Source organism: Camelina sativa, chromosome 9 (genome assembly GCF_000633955.1).
Source record: "Camelina sativa cultivar DH55 chromosome 9, Cs, whole genome shotgun sequence".
In the NCBI taxonomy this organism is placed as follows: Eukaryota; Viridiplantae; Streptophyta; class Magnoliopsida; order Brassicales; family Brassicaceae; genus Camelina; species Camelina sativa.
Genome location: NC_025693.1, coordinates 25848175 through 25866705, shown reverse-complemented (window position 1 = coordinate 25866705; position 18531 = coordinate 25848175). Strand labels below are relative to the sequence as shown.

Sequence of the window (18531 nt, the reverse complement as noted above, 5' to 3'; positions counted from 1 at the left end):
ATTAGGTATGTAAGTATTACTTTATAATATTTCAACGCGGTTTGGTTTTCAAGGTTTTATTTGTTTTTCAGTTTTATAAATATGAAATTAAACGAATACATATGATGTTTTTAGGATCAAGTGATAGCAAATACCAGGTATTCCCACCAATCTTTTTGAAAACAAGAAATTTAACAGACCAAATTAAACCATAATAAGTCTTGCATTAAGAAAAGCTTTCCATAAGTTTTTCATAAGTTTTTCATAAGTTTTTCATAAGCTTTTCATAAGCTTTTCATAAGCTTTTCATAAGTTTTTCATAAGCTTTTCATAAGTTTTTCAACAACAACAACAACAGAATAAATCTCCACCATCAATCAATCTCTCACCTGTGGAGCTTTTCATAAGTTTCCGGCTCTCTCTCTAGATAAACCTTCCTTGAACCACTCCGTCACTTAAGCAAGCAGGAACCGGAAGCATCTCAACCGGTGGAACCCCAATACTTTGCCTAACAAAAGGATGGCTCAGCAGCTCCTCTGCGGTGGCTCTACCCTCCGGATCACGCACAGTGCACTTTCTCACAAAGTCGAAAGCCATCGGTGATAGAACCTCCGACAGGAAAATAACTCTTTCTCTTACACTAACAAGAGACGGCGGCCCCAACATCTTAACCACCATAACACCTAAAGACCATATATCAACCGCCGGCGAGATAATCCTACGTGGCCCGACCGCCTCTGGAGCCAAGTAACCGGGGCTTCCCTCGAAAAGAGACCCTTCCAATGGTATAGGTCCATTAGGCTCCTCGGATAAACCGAAATCAGCAAGTTTGAGTTCACAAAGCTCTCCATGAGTGTAGGTCTTGAAGATGAGTATGTTCTCTAGCCTGAGATCACAGTGGACGTAACCTGCCTGGTGAAGATCCTTGAGCCCTTTAAGAATCATGAGTGTGCAATACCCGACCACGTTCTCCGGTAATCTCCCACCGGCTTTGGTTAGCATGTCTTTGAGTGAACCATGCGGTGCGACTTCCATGTAAATAGAGCAGACCTTGACATTGACGGGCATGGTTTCGTGATAGATGATAGGGCTTTTGGGTCGTACGATGTTGCAATCGATGGAGTTGAAGCGATGTAAGATCCTTAATTCTTTCTCGAGATTCGCTGAGTATTTGCGGAGAGATGTTTTCTTAGCCATGAGCATACTATCATTAGGGGTTCGAACGAGAGAGATGTTTTGTTTTGTTCTCTTGGTTGAGATGGAAAATGTGAAGATTACTTGTTTCGTTGTACTGTATATATAGTACAATAGACATTAATTGGTAGAGTTTGACTCAACAATTTCAGAATCTGTATTATAAGTAATTATTAAATTGTATGTGTTTAATTGAGATAGGATATCTATGAGAAAAGGAAAGCAATATGAGATGGACTATTTTTATATAGAAGAAAATCCATTTTCAAAAAGAAAAGCTATAGTTAGCATATATAATAAATTATTCTTTTTAATTTATATTAGGGGTGGTCGTTCGGTTTTTCGGTTTGGTTTAGGTTCGGTTTTTTCGGTTTACGGTTTTTTTGGTTTTATAAAAATGGAACCATAAAGAAACCATATGTAATTCGGTTTTGGTTACGGTTAGGTTTTTTCGGTTTATGGTTTTTTCGGTTTCATAAAAAATGGAACCATATAAAAACCATATGTATCACAGTTCGGTTCGGTTTCGGTTTGGTTTCGGTTTTTAATGGTTATTTTATACTTTTAAAAAATAGATAGTTGATACATAACTAAAAATAAACATAAAAGTAAAACCTAAACATAAAAAAAAAAAAATAGAATCCAAATTTATTCGATAGATTACTAAGAGATCAATAACTATAAGCCCAATAAAGAAAAAAAATATTGATATTGTTATACAATTTAAAGTTATAAGTCGGAGAAACTAATTATATCTAATTTATCCTAAATTTTTTTAAAAAACCAAAAAAACCATTCGGTTTTACGGTTTTTAACCAGACCAAACCTAAATCAAATGCTTAACTAAAATGAGAACCAAACGGATTTTTAGACTTAACCATAACCAAACCAAACCTATTATTTCGGTTCGGTTCGGTTCGGTTTTTTGGATTTCGGTTTTTTTGCCCACCCCTAATTTATATACAGAAAATCTTGGGAAAAAAAATATGCTTTCAAATAAATATTGAAATCATATCTTGAAAAAAAATCTAAATTTTATGTAAGAAACATAATGTTTTAAATTTTTATGTATTTTGAGATATGTTATAGTTATTACATTCATTGTTGATATTTATTAAAAACTTTATGGTCTACAAAACAATTCTTCATAATATATTTCTTGTTGTAATTCTCATCCTCTTCTAGCGTTATTTGCAGGTAGCTTCGAAGCTACATGGTATAATCCTCAGTGGGCAAATACTTCTTCAATTCCAAAACTCGCTGGATTTCAGAACCCTGGCAACCAGGGCCGGTACTTGAATTTTGGTGGCCTAAAGCATATTATCTATATAAAATTTAGTTAATTTTTTTTTTTACTAAAATACTAAAATATAATTAAAAAATATTTTTAAAAGTGATAAAATACTTTAACAAATGTGAAATAATCTTAAAATAAATTTTCTATCTTTCATCACAACAAATTCATTGGTTAGGATTATAATAAAAAGGATTAAAGTTAAGGTAGGAAAAAAAATGGTTTGCCTAGTTAGCCTGCAGCAGCAATAATCCATGTTCTTGTGTAGAATTTCTTTATTTTTGATTTTGTATGAAGAAGTTGAATATTTTAATATCTAGTAAAGTCTAATATTTAGAGATTTTATTGTTAAAAGCAGGAATTAAACAAGATTTATTAAAAAAATTTCTATAACTCTTACCAAAAAAATGAAAATAAAATCGTAAGCAAAAAAGAAAGAAAACTGTTAAAGGGGAAAAAAAACATAATGAAGAAAAGAGCAGAGTAGCAGTAAAGGAAAAAAACTGTTAAAAAAAACGTAATGAAGAAAAAAACAAAGTACCAGCGTCGAACCCATGACAAGCCACTAAATTGCGGTACACATAACCATCTGAACTATCTAATCTCTTGAAGATATGGCCCTAAAATATTTTATATATTGTGTGGCCTAAATCAAATGCTTTGGATGTTTTATGGGTAGGTCGGGCCTGCTGGTTATGTATATGTACTAATCTGGTATTCCACTTGAGAATGAAAAAGCTTGCCTTCGAATATCATTTCATTAGGAATCAAATTACTTCAAAAATACTTAGAGTTGGCTTGTATTTCATATAAAGACCAACTCGTCGATGCCTTGTCAAAGTCATTGGCTCGTGAACGGATCTCATACATTTTTCCAAGAGTGAAGTCAATCTAATTATCATGAGGGGTATGTGAAAGAAGAAATGAATTATATTTATGTAAGTTTCTCTATACTAATTGTAGATAGAAAAACCATAGTCACTGATGTATAATTACAAACTTACATCACATACACAATGACAAACTTCCCGTTTTGCTTTCTAAATAACCTATCATTTTCGCACCCAACAAATATCAAATTACGTAAAAAATAATAATAAAAACTTTACGTAAAATATTAAAACATCATGCTTTTTTAGGATATGAATTTAATATCTATTCTGAGAGCATAATTTTCATTTCCAAGTTCTCTGTAATTAATTTATTCAAGAAAAAAGTGATACAACTTAATTATGGTTCCATACTGATTTGTGATTTCATATGGCACACTCTTCAGCCTTCTCTAGAGTCTGCACTTTAGCGTAAATCAATTTGGTTTTAGTCCAGCATCCCAAAGAACTTGTTTATTATATGTTCGACGCAAGAGACCGTTTCGCTACTCGTGATCGTCTTTCCTCCTAAGAGGGTCGCTACTCGCTAGTCGCTACATCAAGAGAATGAAACGCAGGATCATATCTTCTTCTCTTGCACTTTCATTGACTCAATCTAAAGGTTTTACCAATCTCGATGATCTCGATCCTCCTTTAAGCCAACACATTCTGCTCGTATGGGATCAACATGCTCTCCAAACTCACATATTGTTCTCATGGAAACGGCTAGCTAACCCGAGCGAGTATTTTTATTAATTAGTGGCCATAAATGTTTTTCTTTTTCTTTTTGTTCATTAATAAATATGTAGCTTTTTGACAGATTTCTAGTGAAGTTGGTAACCTACTTACAAGTTATAAATATAAAAAAAAAAACATATCATATTCATACATGCTAGGAACTAAGAATTCCATTAAACTTTTCTCCACTACAAACAGTTAACAAATTAGGAGGAAAAAATTAGTGGAAAGTAGTAGTATTTGATTAGTAATCGAAACTGCATTGAATAGCCAGAAAAAAATGACTTGCCTTTTGAGACACCTTTAGAGGTAATGTGGTAACTGGGATGAACGGAACTTAGATGGAGAATACTCTAACACTTAAAATCGATAATAGTTCTATATGTTAAACCCAAATATATAGATTGATACAAGACTGGACTACCATCATGCCCACTTAGGTAAGATCAGTCCACTTATCAAAGCTTTATTCCGATTCAACTATATAACCCCGAATGTGAATTGATATGTATATTCCATCTTTGAACCGAAAAAAACCCATCCACGTCTAGAGATCTCTTCTATCTTCCCTTCTCCATATGGCTTACCCTGAAACTAGACTGCGCGTGATGCCACCACATTAATAAATTGACTTAATGACTTGTACGTTATATTTCAGTATATCTACAAGACTATAACTATATCAAAATCATATATACTAAAGAGTATTATTATGCCTATTGCCTAGAAGGTATATTATTAAAGTATGAGATTTATAAGGATGGTTGCATACCGGTACCATGCTCGGAGAGACTCGATCCGTCGAGGTGGATGCCGCGGCCCGGCAGCCATGCAATGGATTCATCGACCAGATCTTTCTAAAGATCGATAGGTCGTTGGTTTATTGACTATATTGAATAAGGAGAGATCTTAGTTATTTTTGGTTTCCATGGAGCTTGATCTCTGGATCTTTGTGTACCATACATCCTTTGCGTTTTATAAGCAAAGCATAAGGTATTAAAAAAAAGATGCTCAAAAAGCTACAACAATTTTAATGCTTGGGAGAAACAAAATCAATAAAATAAAATAAAAAAGATGTCTTTTTGGATTATTGACACGAAACGAGACCAAAGCAACCTAATTTCTTAAAAAGTACGAACGTACCGTTGGATACTTGACACGCAGGAAACAGACTAGCCTACGTGTTGGGAGTGGCACATTTTAGCTTGAGGCTATGATTTTGCTAACCCACGCCGCTCTTCAAAATTTTCTACTTTATTTATTTTCTCTTTTTTTTTTTTTTCTTTTTTTTTCTTATCTTCTGAGCCAATACGAGGAATCCAGACGAAATCTTTGTTGCGAAGACTAATACACGTGGCTATTACTTATTGGAAAGATAAGATTGCCTTAAAAGTCTTGGCCACGTCATCATTCTAAATCTCTATAAGCGGGTCAAATCGTAAAAAGTACTTATTTTTTATTTTTATCTCCGTAATTTCTTCAACTCTTCAACTATATGTTTCAGTTTCTATTTTGAGAATCTAGAAACATTATAGAAGACCTAAACCTAAACATAGTTGTGGAATTGATTATGGATCACCTAATTAGCTAATCTAACACTTCAAAATGCATTAGTTAAGACTCATATAATAATGAAATTATGAAACTGCCCACCACACCACCTAAATCATATGATCAATGCCCTTCACTAACTCCCATAATTAAGTATGATTATTACTAGAAGCTTTTTTTTGTTTGTTTTTTTTTCAATATTCGTCACATTTGAGTCAGAACAACACCTTTCACTCTAATCATCTGGGTTTGCTTATGATAGAAGCATCAACACGCATCAATGATCAAACCAAGAAAGAAAAAAACAGAAGTGGGCAAAACATGTTTTCAAAAGGCTGGGGTTTTTAGCTTACACTGTTTCTCCAATGGAAGCTTGATGTGTGTGAATGAACTTAAACTTTCTCCTCGGTGTCACCAAATGATTCTCATCGTCGATAGTAGGAACTTGTTTCCTGGTTAGAACATTGCCCGTTGATACGTTTCGTTTCAGCATTGGCTCTGTGAGATAGATTCGTGGCTCGTGCTGTTTCACATGGCTCAAGAAGGAGCGTCGAGAGAAGCTCTCTCTTTTCGTCGTTCCTTTTGGTCCAATAGCTTTCTGGTCTTTCCATGATTCTATGTTCCACTGGCGAACCGCATCTTCTGCTTCAAGCTGCTTCACACTGGCGATTTCCACTCGGTTTAATGCAATTTCCAAGGCTTGTTTACTTTGTTTGACTTCTTCGTTAGCTTCCTCCAGCTTTCTCAAGATCTCTATTTTTGAGACATTGGTGGATAATTCTTTGTTCATCTGTGCTCCAAGTGTTAATGGAAAACTTGGTTGCTCCGGGAAGCAGAGAGCGTCTTGGTTGTTACCGCTGGATAACATGGTGATTTCAGCAATCGCAAGTGCTTCCGCTGCTCTTGCAGCCTCTTCCATTTTTCTTGCAGCAACCAGTCTCATTTCTGCAGTTCTTAGACAAGCCTTGCTCTGTTTATGGTAAGCTGTATCATTGGTTTCAACTACCATCTTGACCTGTTCACATTGTGGGTTCACAGGTAAATTCTCCGTATTGAACCTCTCTCCTTGGTCATGACCTTGTGGTTTTAACTTCAGACTGTTAAGCTCCTCAGCTAGAGACGCCGCTCCAAGTAAATCTTTCTCTTCCTTCGTTGTCATATTCAAAGATTCAGCATAGGGCTGGATCAATGCAAGATCATCCATGGTTTTACCAAGATTCATACATGCCTGCTTCGATTCCATGAGGGTCAGATCTGGAGACTTGTGGGGATTAAAATGGCAGCGTTCATAGATCATCTCTTTGATGTGTGAACGCAAATGTTCAGGGGTCTCCCTGCATCTCATTGCTTGTTGCTGGAGCTGCCGCTTGAAATCTTCGACAATGCTTTTGGTTGATGCAAGAGCTTCTAGAAAATCAAGAGTTTCTAACTCTTTCATAATCAGATCCTTCTCAAGCTCCACAGTCTGTTTTTTCATTCTCTTTATATCAAATTCCCTCACACCCTCCTGAAGAATGACAAAGCAACAATCAGAATATATCGCCGGCTCTAGCCCTCAATAGCTGGGTGGTTCCAGAAGCAATTGGCGCATATATATAATCGCATACATCGATTAACACTTCATTCAATTGCCTCATTACAAAAACATAAACATGACGTTTCAAACAAGGGTGAAGATAACATATTCTGGCTAATCACAAAGGCAGAGCAAAAGATTCAAGACGATTGAAACTGTCCACACATAACACAAGTCCTTACATTATGATAGATCACTACTACACAAAGTTCTGAAATTTCTTCTTAGTGTCAGCATAAAACCTCACCAAATCGAATTAGCTATCAGATTTAAAAGCATAAACGACAGTTGAAGAACATACATTTCAAACCCTCAATGACACTGCTACTCACAGATGCATCGAACAACAAGAAATTAAACAGACTTTGCGAATCGGAGATTAGAAACAGAACTTACCAAATTGTCTTCAAGGTTGAAGGGACGACCACCAAACAACGGTGGAGAACTATCGACTTCAGCTCTCACAACTCCTCTCCTTGCACTCACCGGGTTGAAACTCTCGAACCCGGATCCGGTTCTCACCTCCCGGATAACGGGTGTACCCGGAATCGTCTCCGCCGCAGGGTTCTCCGACATTTTCCGCGCTCTCGAGAAACAATCAATCGAAAGTGAAAGATAAGTAAAGAGGGATCCATTAGAGTAATCATAGTTAAGCAAACAAGACTGAGAGCTTCTCTATGATTGTGTTTTCTCGGTAATGAAAGCCGCGCGCGACTCACGACGACACCACGACCCGGAGAACAATGAAGGGCTTCTTTGATGATGATGATTCAGATACGTGGCTTCTATTGATTCGCTGCTTTTTCTCTTACTGGGCCGTAGATTAAGGAATCGAGTTTGGGCTGTTGATACGAAATTGGACTCGGTTGTTAGGCTCTATGTTTATTTTTATGTTAAATGTAAAAAAGTACTATTTGAGTTGTTTGTTTCTGTTCAAAATACGATATCGTTTATATGAAAATTGTCATTGTTTCTTCCCCATGCCTATGTTATTAATGTATACTAGTAAATGTATGCGTGAAATAAATAGGTGGAGCTTTCCCTTATAGGTTTTTTTTTTTGTCTAACCAATTTGTGTGGCCATCAAATCCGAGTAGGAGGGAGAAACGGACCACGTACGAATACGATTGGGAAACAAACATTTAATTATTTTGATACACGGCCTTCTCATCACTCAACCGTCCTAATTCATCACTTTTTTGTCTTTCGATCCTTCACGTTTCTGTTTCTTTTCCCGCATACGTATCTCCCCAACGCATTAGAACCGACACAACACCTTTTCTAATTACTACTGTTGGGTCGGGTGTTACCAGTTTGCACTAGTTCACTCGTTGGTTTTATACATATAATAAGCCTACTCGTATCTTTTTTGGATGTGTTAACATACCCCAACTGTTTAGTCTGCGGAGTCGACAGTAGTGAGTAGTTTCTATATTACGACAAACAATTTAAGGCTCTAAAGTTTTGGTAGGTGTAAAGTCTTCGTTTATCTTCTAAAGATTTAAACGTGTAGATTAGTATGTCAATAATTATTTCCTAAATTACAAGAACACCCAAAAAAACAAGTTTATAGACGGGATTCCTACTTAAGGTAACATATTTAATACAAAATATTAATTACTCAAAGCAATGCATATATATATATAGTGTCGAAACTCTTATTACGAACGGTTTACCAATAATGTGATGTGATCCCCACGACTCTCTCGTAATTAATGAAAAGCATTAAGTAATAGCATACACATCGAGCTCAGTAAGATAGCCACCTTTCATTTATTATCTAACCATTTTTTCCTATGTATTTATCTTCTTTATACTTGTAATATGCTCCTCCATATGAAATTCTCCATTGGAAAAATCTCTAAATTTTAATAGAAAAAGAAAAACAGAATAAATATCCACGATTGTATATATACAACCCTGCCAAGAAGATTCTTTTGTTTCATCGGGAAACTAGTTTTTTACTCACAAAACACATTACTCTTTTTCACTTTTAACGAGACTCAACACACATAGAACAGAGTCAAAGAGATCACTCTAAATGTCAGGAAGATTTGGAGATGACTATGCATTCGATGACGAGAGATGCTCCTACTATGGCGGAGCTTCCATACCATTCATATGGGAGTCAAGGCCAGGCACACCCAAAAACCACCTCTGCTCCGATTCTCTTCCTCTGCCGCTCACGCCACCTCCCTCATATTACTCATCCGAGCTTTTGTCGACACCGAAGAGACAGGGCAAGGTGAGAACCAAAATAAGTAAGTTTCTGTCCATGTCCATGTTCAACGATCTCAGGAGGAGCAAACACGGTAGTAAAAAGACGACCAGCTCATCGTTTTCTTGGTCTTCTACGTCTTCTTCATCTTCTTTTTCCTCTTCGCCACCACATTCTTCGAAAAAACGAGTGAGCCATGACAAAAAGCCGCCACTTCTGTACGCTAACTACAAAGAGGATGAGCTTAGCTCGTCGCCTACCTCGACTCTGTGTTACTCCAATGGTGAAAGAAATGGATGTAGTTCTTCAATTGGGAGTCTGAAGAGAGTTCTGTTCTCCGGATCAGTGGAGAGTCTGAAGAAACATGGTACTGGTAAAGTTCTCATCACCAACGACAAGAACAAAGCTTGAGTATGTGAACGACTGGATCTATGCTCTGTTGTTTATGATTTGTTCTATGAGCTGCTTTGTTGTCTTATTGAACAGACAGTGTTATAGTGCTTGATGTGTGAATGTAACTGTATTACGTGTATATATAGTTTGTCTCTCTCGGTCGTGGCCTTATTAAGCTTGTATTATGGACAGGCTTTTTGTCAATTCATGTATATCTTCAACCAAGAACGTTCTCCCACTGAAACGATGTCAAATATTATAAACCGATAGATCTGTTGTATACACAAAGGTTGGCTTGTCATGTCTACTAAGTGACCAGTGTAACATTCCCTGTGAGAAGACTCCGTAGCTATACAGTGAATACGAACCGGTTATGGTTTCTCTATGATATCCCTAAGAGTGTTGTCTCTTCTTACTTAGTCTGAGTCGCTACTAGATGCATCTTCAATTGGCAGTTCAAATGCATCTATCTCTGCAAAGTATGCTTTCTGCTGCTCGATATATTCCCGAGTAGCTGCATGAACCAAATTCTCGTTCTCTTGCTTTACCGTCCGTTGCCTCTGTAATGTAACCATAGATACAAAAAATTTAGTTTCGGAGCAAACTTATATGGGACAAGTATAAGGCTCTACAAATGAACAAAGGAGATAAAAGCTGCACATCTCATTAAACAGCAATCACAGCTTATCTCATGACAATATTCTGAATCCACATTATGGAAAGAGAAGAATATATACATGAAAAAGAAAGACTAGGCATCCATATTCCAACTAGGTGTAGCACTGGTTTTCAGAAATCATGACAGAAGAACAATGTAATCTATCAATGTTGAAACATACAATGCACTGATATACAGTTTGATAGAGCCCAAAAACCGATAGATCAAAAGTAATGGCTACTTTTCCACAGAATGATAAGAGCAACACAGAACTATCACACTTGTGATAAGTATATAGGTAGAGCTTTCCTGGATTCACCTTTTTGGGAGCCATTTTCAAGGGCTTCGTTTTGTTTACATCTGCTTGACATGTTTTCTTCCTGTGATACAAATTTCAAAGAGAATTAACTAACAGCGACATGCTTCAACAAGCCACAAAATGTTAGACAAATCTGATGGCCATGACAGGTTCAACACTAATTCTAGTCATCACATCTAATCTATCTGACTGATAAAAAAATTCTCAAAAGAATAGAGAACAAGCCACAAGACAGCACCAACAAAAATAAGTAGCAAGTACTATGTTCTAGCCTGGTTCCAGTTAGATACATGCCAGATCTTATATCCCCAAAACTCAAACAATCATATATCATCGAATGAGTTTTCATACCCAGCGCTTGATGTCAAGTCCAGACGCATGCGAGCCGCTGCACTAGAGGGAGATGTGTCTATATTCCTCTTCCTTCTCACCGTGTAAACAGACCATGGCTCAGCAGACTCCTTATCACTAACGCCTAAACATAAGAAATTTCTTAAACATCAGCTTAAGATAGAAACCAAAACCAATTTAGCAGAATTATCAATTGAAAATTAACAGACAAATGAAGCCTAACTTGATACTAAATTTGCAATTCACTATAACATGATAAATTCAAGCATAAATCAAACGATTCCTGAAAACCCCCCAAAACCCAGAAACCTAAAACCCTAGAGTTACGCACAAATCCAATTCAAATCAAAATCCCTCAAAATCTATACAATAAAACCAAATTGGATCAAAATTATCGCAGATAAATCAATTACCCAAGTCAGAGCGCGATGATTGGGGACGAGAAGGAGCAGAGGCCGGAGAACCCAGATCTGCAGACATACGGCGAGTGACGGGTCTAACGTTCGTGGCAGGAGCGGGAGACGGAGAAGCTTTCTCGGAAGCAGTCTCGGAAGTAATAACAACATCTTTGGGTTTCTCCTTGAGCGTAGTTTGATCGACTAACCTCTTGAGAGATGAAGTGAGACTAGGATTCGCGAATTTGAGTGTAGAAGATGGCTGTTGTCGAGAAGATCTGGAGACGATGTTGGTACAATCGGCAAGCGGTTTCCTCGGTATACGTCCTCCGACGGAGCGAGGAGCTTCCGTTCTTTTACCCGGTGATCTTCGTGTCGGAATATTCATCTGAGAGGTCTTTGGGGGGGAGAAGATTCCACACTCTTCGTTGGCGGGAAGGTAAAAAAGCTCGAAAAGGAGAAGAAGAGTTCTGAAGAAGGTTCGATCGATTGAGAGAGCTTAATTTGAGGGGATTGATTTAAGAGAAGCCCAAATTGGGAAAGTGTCATTTGGGCCCTTATTGTTTTTTGGATCGTATTATAGTAAGATTAATTTTCTACCTTTTTGTAGACTTTATGGAAACGTAAGGCCATGTTTATAGGGAGATCAGATGGGATGTTCTTAAGTCTTTTAAAAATGAAAATAATTGAATAGTGGACTTAAGATCAGGTTCATTGATCGTATTCTAGAACTGTTATTGGGCCTGATCTTGTGTGATATGTCTCTCTCGGATTGGTTGAGAATATATGGAATAAATTTGGACATTAATCTATGTATTAATTAAATAAAATGTTTGTCTTGTTTAATTAATTAAGTAATATGTTTGTTTGTTTTTTTAAAAATTTTATTTACAATGTTTTTTTTTGTTCATAAAAATATGGCATTGTATTTTGAATTTTAGTAAAAATTTTATAAGTTTGCAATTAAAATGTTATTTTATAAATTTTTATAATTGTAATATGTTTAAGAATATTAATAAACATTATATTATTAAATAGTATTAAATATTCTTAAATTTTTTATTAAACATTAATCTATGTATTTATTAAACATTCTTAAATTTCTATAAGAATATTATATTATTAAATATTAAGATCTTAAACATGTTCTTCTAATAACTAATTTTTTAACAAAAGTTCTTAACTACTGATCTTACATTATTTTCATAATATTTATACTCTAATAACACCCTAAACTGATCTTCCTATAAACATGCCCTAAGGATCAACAAATTATTATCTAGTTAATTAATTTTTTTTTTGCTAGGATAATATAAAGTTGATGTTTTTAAAAAAAGAGGATGATATTAAAACTTTAAAAAAAAAAAGGGACAGAGGATAGTTGTTTTTTTTTAAAGTGGGAGGAGAGTAGTAGAGCAATACAGTCCATATTTTAGGTATCTTTTGCATCGTATCATTTCTCCCTTTTAAAAGCTTTTTGAGGTGTTGAGATGATAAACACATTATGTGAATTAAAAAAAAAAAAAAATTGGGGCAGATTTTAAATCAATGGATCAAAAGACTCTTGCGTGTTATTGACTAATCCAAAAAGGAATTGCAACTTTAGGTGATGTGATCTTTGAAGCCAAAGTAGACAACAAAGTATAATATTTTAGCATCGTATGATATGCAAGTAACTTCAGTAACGATTGAGGATTGAGGCCAACGGTTTTGCTCATGAGGAATGTAGTATCGCGTTGTGTTGTGTTGTCTTGCTGCTTGATGGAATATAAATAAAAAAATATTGTATTTCGAGTCATATATGATGAGAGTTGTGTTGGAGAACACGAATCTAATTAAACACATTGTTATGCTAATATGTGTTTTCATGGGTGTCGCATAGGAAGGCACAATGGAAAAAAAAACTTATCATTATATAATTTCAACCATGAAAGTATTATGTCTCACAGCCACCCAAGAGACAAAAACATTTCTTGGGATCCTTATAAGAAACCATATTAATTAATTGAGTCTTACTCGAGTAGGATTTTGAATTTTACTTGATACTCTTTACAAATAAAAAAATCAGTATAAAATAGTTTTCTATTAGTTCATAGTCAAATATACTAATCTAATAAAAGTAAACTTTGAATAACCTCCATATAAAAATGTAAAAAAANCATGGGTGTCGCATAGGAAGGCACAATGGAAAAACTTATCATTATATTTCAAATTTTCAACCATAACAGTATTATGTCTCACAGCCACCCAAGAGACAAAAACATGTCTGGGGATCCTTATAAGAAACCATATTAATTAATTGAGTCTTACACTCTTACTCGAGTAGGACTTTGAATTTTACATGATACTCTTGAATGATTAACAAATAAAAAAATCAGTATAAAAATAGTTTTATATAAGTTCATAGTCAAATATACTAATCTAATAAAAGTAAACATTGAATAACCCCATATAAAGAGGAAATTTTTTTTAAGTACTTGGTACTGCAAACAAAACATGTGTAGTACAAGAAAACCTCATCTAAAATTCTTTTGTACTTGTACTTTCAGTTAGTGGGTTTTTTAAAGTTAGGTCAGCTTTTTTTCCACATCAGGTATAACAAACCTTCCTAAACCTTTTATATTCTATTGGGAATATGGTAAATGCACTAATTCACAATGCTCTCGTTTCCTTTACGCTAACTCCTCCGAATCTTTCTTTTTTTGCTTTTGCGTTACTATAAATAACCAACACGACACCATTTCATTTCATTCAACAAACAAACATCTCATTCTCTAATCCGGATCATCCTTCTCAAAGCTTATTCGTTTCGTTTCATCTCATTCTAGCCATGGCTCAGGTAATTTTTTTATTACTTTCTTCTCCGTTTCTTGGGTTTACGTCTGTTTCTTGACCATAAAACGTTGGAACAATGTTTTCTTTTAGAGAGAATGATTTGGTTTGTGTGTGTGTGTGTGTATTTATTTCCAAAATATGCTAACAATTGCTCCAGATTCAGGGCGGTGTTATTGGTCGATTAATCGGTTTTAAGCATCCGGTTAATATGACAATTATAAAATTGCACAAAAGGAAAAAAAAGTATGAGATTAATTGATTGGTCTAGGTTCTATCAGCTGTATTTAGAATGTCCTAGCTAGCGTCATTTAAAAATATTGGTTAAAAAGGTGATAATTAAGCTTGAACGCAAACGATAATTGTTCATTAGTGTGATAAAATTAGCTGTTGATATCTTTGGACCGGACTGGTCCGGTAACTAGTACATATATATGGTTCTAACATTGTCGGATCAAATCGTCTCATAAATGCAGACCGTTGTCCTCAAAGTTGGTATGTCATGCCAAGGCTGCGTTGGTGCCGTCAATAGAGTCTTGGGCAAAATGGAAGGTTTGCATGTATGCTAATCTTTTTTTTTTGTTCAATTTTTGTTTCAGATCATTTTTATAAATTAATCCTTCGTTTATATATATGCCTAGTAAGTTGTTGACTCCAGAGTTTATTTCAGGGGGTTGAGTCATTTGACATTGATATCAAGGAGCAAAAGGTAACAGTGAAAGGTAATGTTGAGCCTGAAGCAGTTTTCCAAACAGTTTCAAAGACCGGAAAGAAGACTTCTTTCTGGCCGGTGGAGGCTGAGGTTGAGCCAAAACCCAAAAGCTGAGGCTGAGCCAAAGGCCGAGGCTGTGACTGAGACTAAAACCGAGGCTGAGAGTAAGACTGAGGCTAAGGTTGATGTTGAATCAAAAGTGGCAGAAGCCGAGACTAAGCCATCGCAAGTTTAAGTATACTAAAGATGAAAAAGAAGGCTAATCTACCTTTACAAATTACAACGCTTCTTTATCTTTTGTTTGTGTGTGTTCTTGTAAGAGCTGTTTTCTCTAAATACCTAATATTTTTATGTACACCTTTTTCAACCTTTGATAAGAAGATGTTGGACCCATGTTGGTCCGACTTTCTTTTATTGATAAGTTTTACGTGTTTAAAGTAATTAACTAATTCGGCCAAAAGAAAATAACTAATTAAATACTGTGAAATTCTTAAATTTACTTGTTATAAAACTTAATCCATACCATTCAGTCATCTGTCTGAATATATACAAAAAAAAATGAGAGCCGGCCTGAAGAATTAGTAATCCCCAAGCAAAAGTTGTTTATCTTTTTTTGTGAAACACAAGCAAAAGTTGGTTTCTGGTCGATTAATATATTTTGGATTATCTTTTCCGACTTTCTTTTATCATACATGTTTAAACAAATTAACTAATTCGGCCAAAAGAAAATAACAAATTAAATACTGTGAAATTCTCAAATTTTTACTTATTATAAAACTTAATCCATTCAGTCATCTGTCTGAATATATACAAAAAAAAATAAGAGCCGGCCTGAAGAATTAGGAATCCCAAGCGAAAGTTGTTTTTCTTTTTTTGTGAAAGACAAGCAAAAGTTGGTTTCTGGTCGATTATTTTCGTAAGAAGTTGGGCATTAAGTTGGTATAAAACTCACTTTCTCTTGGTACTATATAAGCCCAAAGCCAAGTACAAATAAATTACATATTGCATATGATTTTAAACTATATTGTTTTTGGTAAGAAATAGTGTAACACACACAAATAGATAGTGGTATCGCTCTCGGAAAATGATAGCGAGATAATGGTATATACCGATCCATTCACCATTGTACCACTTCTGTTGAATCGTTTTCTTTTCCTGCTCATCCGATGTATAACCATTTAAATGATACATTTCTTACCGATATGGTGAAGAGGTTGTCAAAGAATTCTGATAATTAGTTTCCTAGCTTAAAATAAAATATATGTGAATCTGATTAGGTCTTAGAACTTCTATATGTAACGGAAACCTGATACTTGACGAGTTTTCTTCAAGAAAAAAAATTGACGATTTTGATTTAATTAGATATCTTTAATTTGATCATGCATGTGATTAAAAAATAACCCAAGTCTTTTTGCAAACCTTTTATCGTTCTTCATTATCGAAATACTAGTCTAGATAATATCTATATTTGGTGGAAAACTTCGTCTTACAAAGAAATGAATTAATTATTTTAAAAAAAAATAAAATAAAGTCAATTAATGTTAAGTAATAGATACATATTCGTATATATCATGTCGATGAATGGTGCGACGTGCTTACACTATACATATTTGCTGTTGAAAGGTTGGCAAGTCCTTTTCTTTTTTTCTTTTGTTCCCAACTTTTTACGTCTTTTAGCTTTTGAAGCTATCCATAGTACTGTATCTCAAATCTCTATATTCTTATGTCCTCTCTAATCAACTTGTTCATGAGTTGATTTTACTAATTATGTACGTTTAACAAATCGATCATGTACATGCGAAGCATATACAGTCAGCATATAATAGATCAATCACTAAATAATAGATAAATCCGATAATTATTATTTTGTGATTTATATTAATAAATCATTATCCATATCAATTAATAAATATATAATATCCCATGAAGGTTCCAAGTTCCAACCATACAATACAACTGCATGCCCCCAAAAGATTCCTTCATGACTTAAATCATTTCATTTGCGTTGTTTTGTTTGTTAAATTATGCTCAACAACTCTTTCCGGAAACAATCATGTTCGAGTTGATTATTAACGAAAACTATATTAAAAAAATGTTTTCAAGAACGTAACCATCTCTAACCAACAACAACTCTTGAACAATACTTTTAACAACTTGCGTTCGAAGCAAGAAACTGCTCCTCCTCCATCATCTTCCTCTATTGATCTTCTTCATATTCTCAAGTTTACTTCAAAAAAATGGCGAGATAGAGAAAACAGAGACGAAAAAACTACAAACTAAGAAAATTCAATGGATTGCTCAATCTGCACCACAATGCCAACTATTTTAAGACCACCAAGAAACACAATATGTGGATCGTGCTACGAAGGGGCTAAAACCACTATCGCGCTGCTCAAGGAGCTTGAGGGCTCGAAAGAAGATCATGACAAATCGACCCATGAGTCCACTGTCAAGAATGGCTCATCTCTTTCTTCTTCTCCTTTGTTTTCTTGTGAGGTAAGCTCCTTATATATCTTTGTAAAGATAATTCAATTTTTGATTATATATCAAAAACATTTATTTATCAGATTTTATGTGAGTTTTGACTATATATATATTCTTTCGAGAATTCCAGCCACAACCATTAGAGAAGGTAATCAAATGGATGAAAAACATGAAAGAAACCGAAGAAGAACAGAAGAAAAGGATAGTCTTCTTGAGCAGCTTTGTTACGGGTTTCAAAGAACAGCTTCATGCTAACATTCTTCTAAAAGCGGGCGATGATGGCCCTCCAATTCCTGCACATAGAGCTTTGCTGGTAATTCCATTGATCCTTTTTACTTATTTTTGTGGCATTAGCTAATTTTTGATATATATATTTATATGTTATAACAATAGTGTGTTGATCAAAATCCATTACTGTTGATAACATTTAACATGTAACAAAAAAAAAATTAACATTTACCTATAAAATCAACCATGCATATTATACTTTGTTTATTAAAGAAGACTTGGGTGATTTCAATATATAGGCTTCAAAATCAGAGATCTTCAAGAACATTCTAGACTCAGACGGATGCAAAAGTGCTCCAGAATACGCCATAACGCTCCAAGAACTTAACTCGGAGCAACTTCAAGCTCTCTTGGAGTTTCTATACACCGGCACATTGGCTTCAGACAAGTTGGAGAAACATGTCTATGCCTTGTTTGTTGCGGCAGATAAGTACATGATTCATTACTTGCAAGAGTTGTGCGAGCAACATATGTTGAGTTCCTTGAACGTCTCTAGCGTTCTCGACGTTCTTGATGTCTCGGATCTTGGTTCGAGCAAGACGCTGAAGGAGGCTTGTCTAGGATTCGTGGTGCGGAACATGGAAGACATCGTTTTCTCGGATAAGTACGAGGCTTTCTCTCAGAAAAACCAGCATCTATGTGTGCAGATCACAAGAGCGTTCTTGATGGAAACGAGAAGC

The 18531-nt window shown here is 35.1% G+C and overlaps 6 protein-coding genes across 7 annotated transcripts in view; 3 read left to right on the top strand and 3 right to left on the bottom strand.

The window, feature by feature from the left end:
* Window positions 403-1176, bottom strand: LOC104715706 (serine/threonine-protein kinase PAK 4-like). The gene has a single exon (XM_010433090.1). It carries the CDS (start codon window positions 1174-1176, stop codon window positions 403-405), a length of 774 nt encoding a protein of 257 aa, XP_010431392.1.
* On the bottom strand, window positions 4227-8031 carry LOC104712286 (WEB family protein At3g56270-like). The gene is made up of 3 exons (XM_019229355.1): window positions 7598-8031; window positions 4847-7132; window positions 4227-4673 (listed from the first exon to the last, which is right to left on the bottom strand). The coding sequence occupies exons 1-2, from the start codon at window positions 7775-7777 to the stop codon at window positions 5975-5977; spliced, it is 1338 nt and encodes a 445-aa protein (XP_019084900.1). The 5' UTR covers window positions 7778-8031; the 3' UTR covers window positions 4227-4673; window positions 4847-5974.
* Window positions 9262-10001, top strand: LOC104712284. Its single transcript, XM_010429143.1, has 2 exons — window positions 9262-9446; window positions 9491-10001. Exons 1-2 carry the CDS (start codon window positions 9262-9264, stop codon window positions 9828-9830), a joined length of 525 nt encoding a protein of 174 aa, XP_010427445.1. The 3' UTR covers window positions 9831-10001.
* On the bottom strand, window positions 10053-12050 carry LOC104712283. Its single transcript, XM_010429142.2, has 4 exons — window positions 11554-12050; window positions 11141-11264; window positions 10790-10850; window positions 10053-10372 (listed from the first exon to the last, which is right to left on the bottom strand). The coding sequence occupies exons 1-4, from the start codon at window positions 11921-11923 to the stop codon at window positions 10229-10231; spliced, it is 699 nt and encodes a 232-aa protein (XP_010427444.1). The 5' UTR covers window positions 11924-12050; the 3' UTR covers window positions 10053-10228.
* Window positions 14151-15500, top strand: LOC104712282 (copper transport protein CCH). 2 transcript variants are annotated; one of them, XM_010429140.2, is made up of 3 exons: window positions 14151-14374; window positions 14844-14927; window positions 15038-15500. In XM_010429140.2, exons 1-3 carry the CDS (start codon window positions 14366-14368, stop codon window positions 15191-15193), a joined length of 249 nt encoding a protein of 82 aa, XP_010427442.1. In that variant the 5' UTR covers window positions 14151-14365; the 3' UTR covers window positions 15194-15500. The 2 variants fall into 2 exon arrangements, with proteins under 2 accessions (XP_010427442.1, XP_010427443.1); XM_010429141.2 differs by having other exon boundaries at window positions 14152-14374; window positions 14844-14919; window positions 15039-15500.
* LOC104715705 (BTB/POZ domain-containing protein At3g56230-like) overlaps window positions 17094-18531 on the top strand; it is a 1782-nt gene continuing 344 nt past the window's right edge. Inside the window, exons 1-3 of the mRNA XM_010433089.2 lie at window positions 17094-17575; window positions 17694-17876; window positions 18091-18529. Of these exons, the coding sequence (XP_010431391.1) occupies window positions 17369-17575; window positions 17694-17876; window positions 18091-18529 (829 nt within the window). The 5' untranslated portion in view covers window positions 17094-17368. The remainder of the gene's footprint in view (window positions 17576-17693; window positions 17877-18090; window positions 18530-18531) is intronic.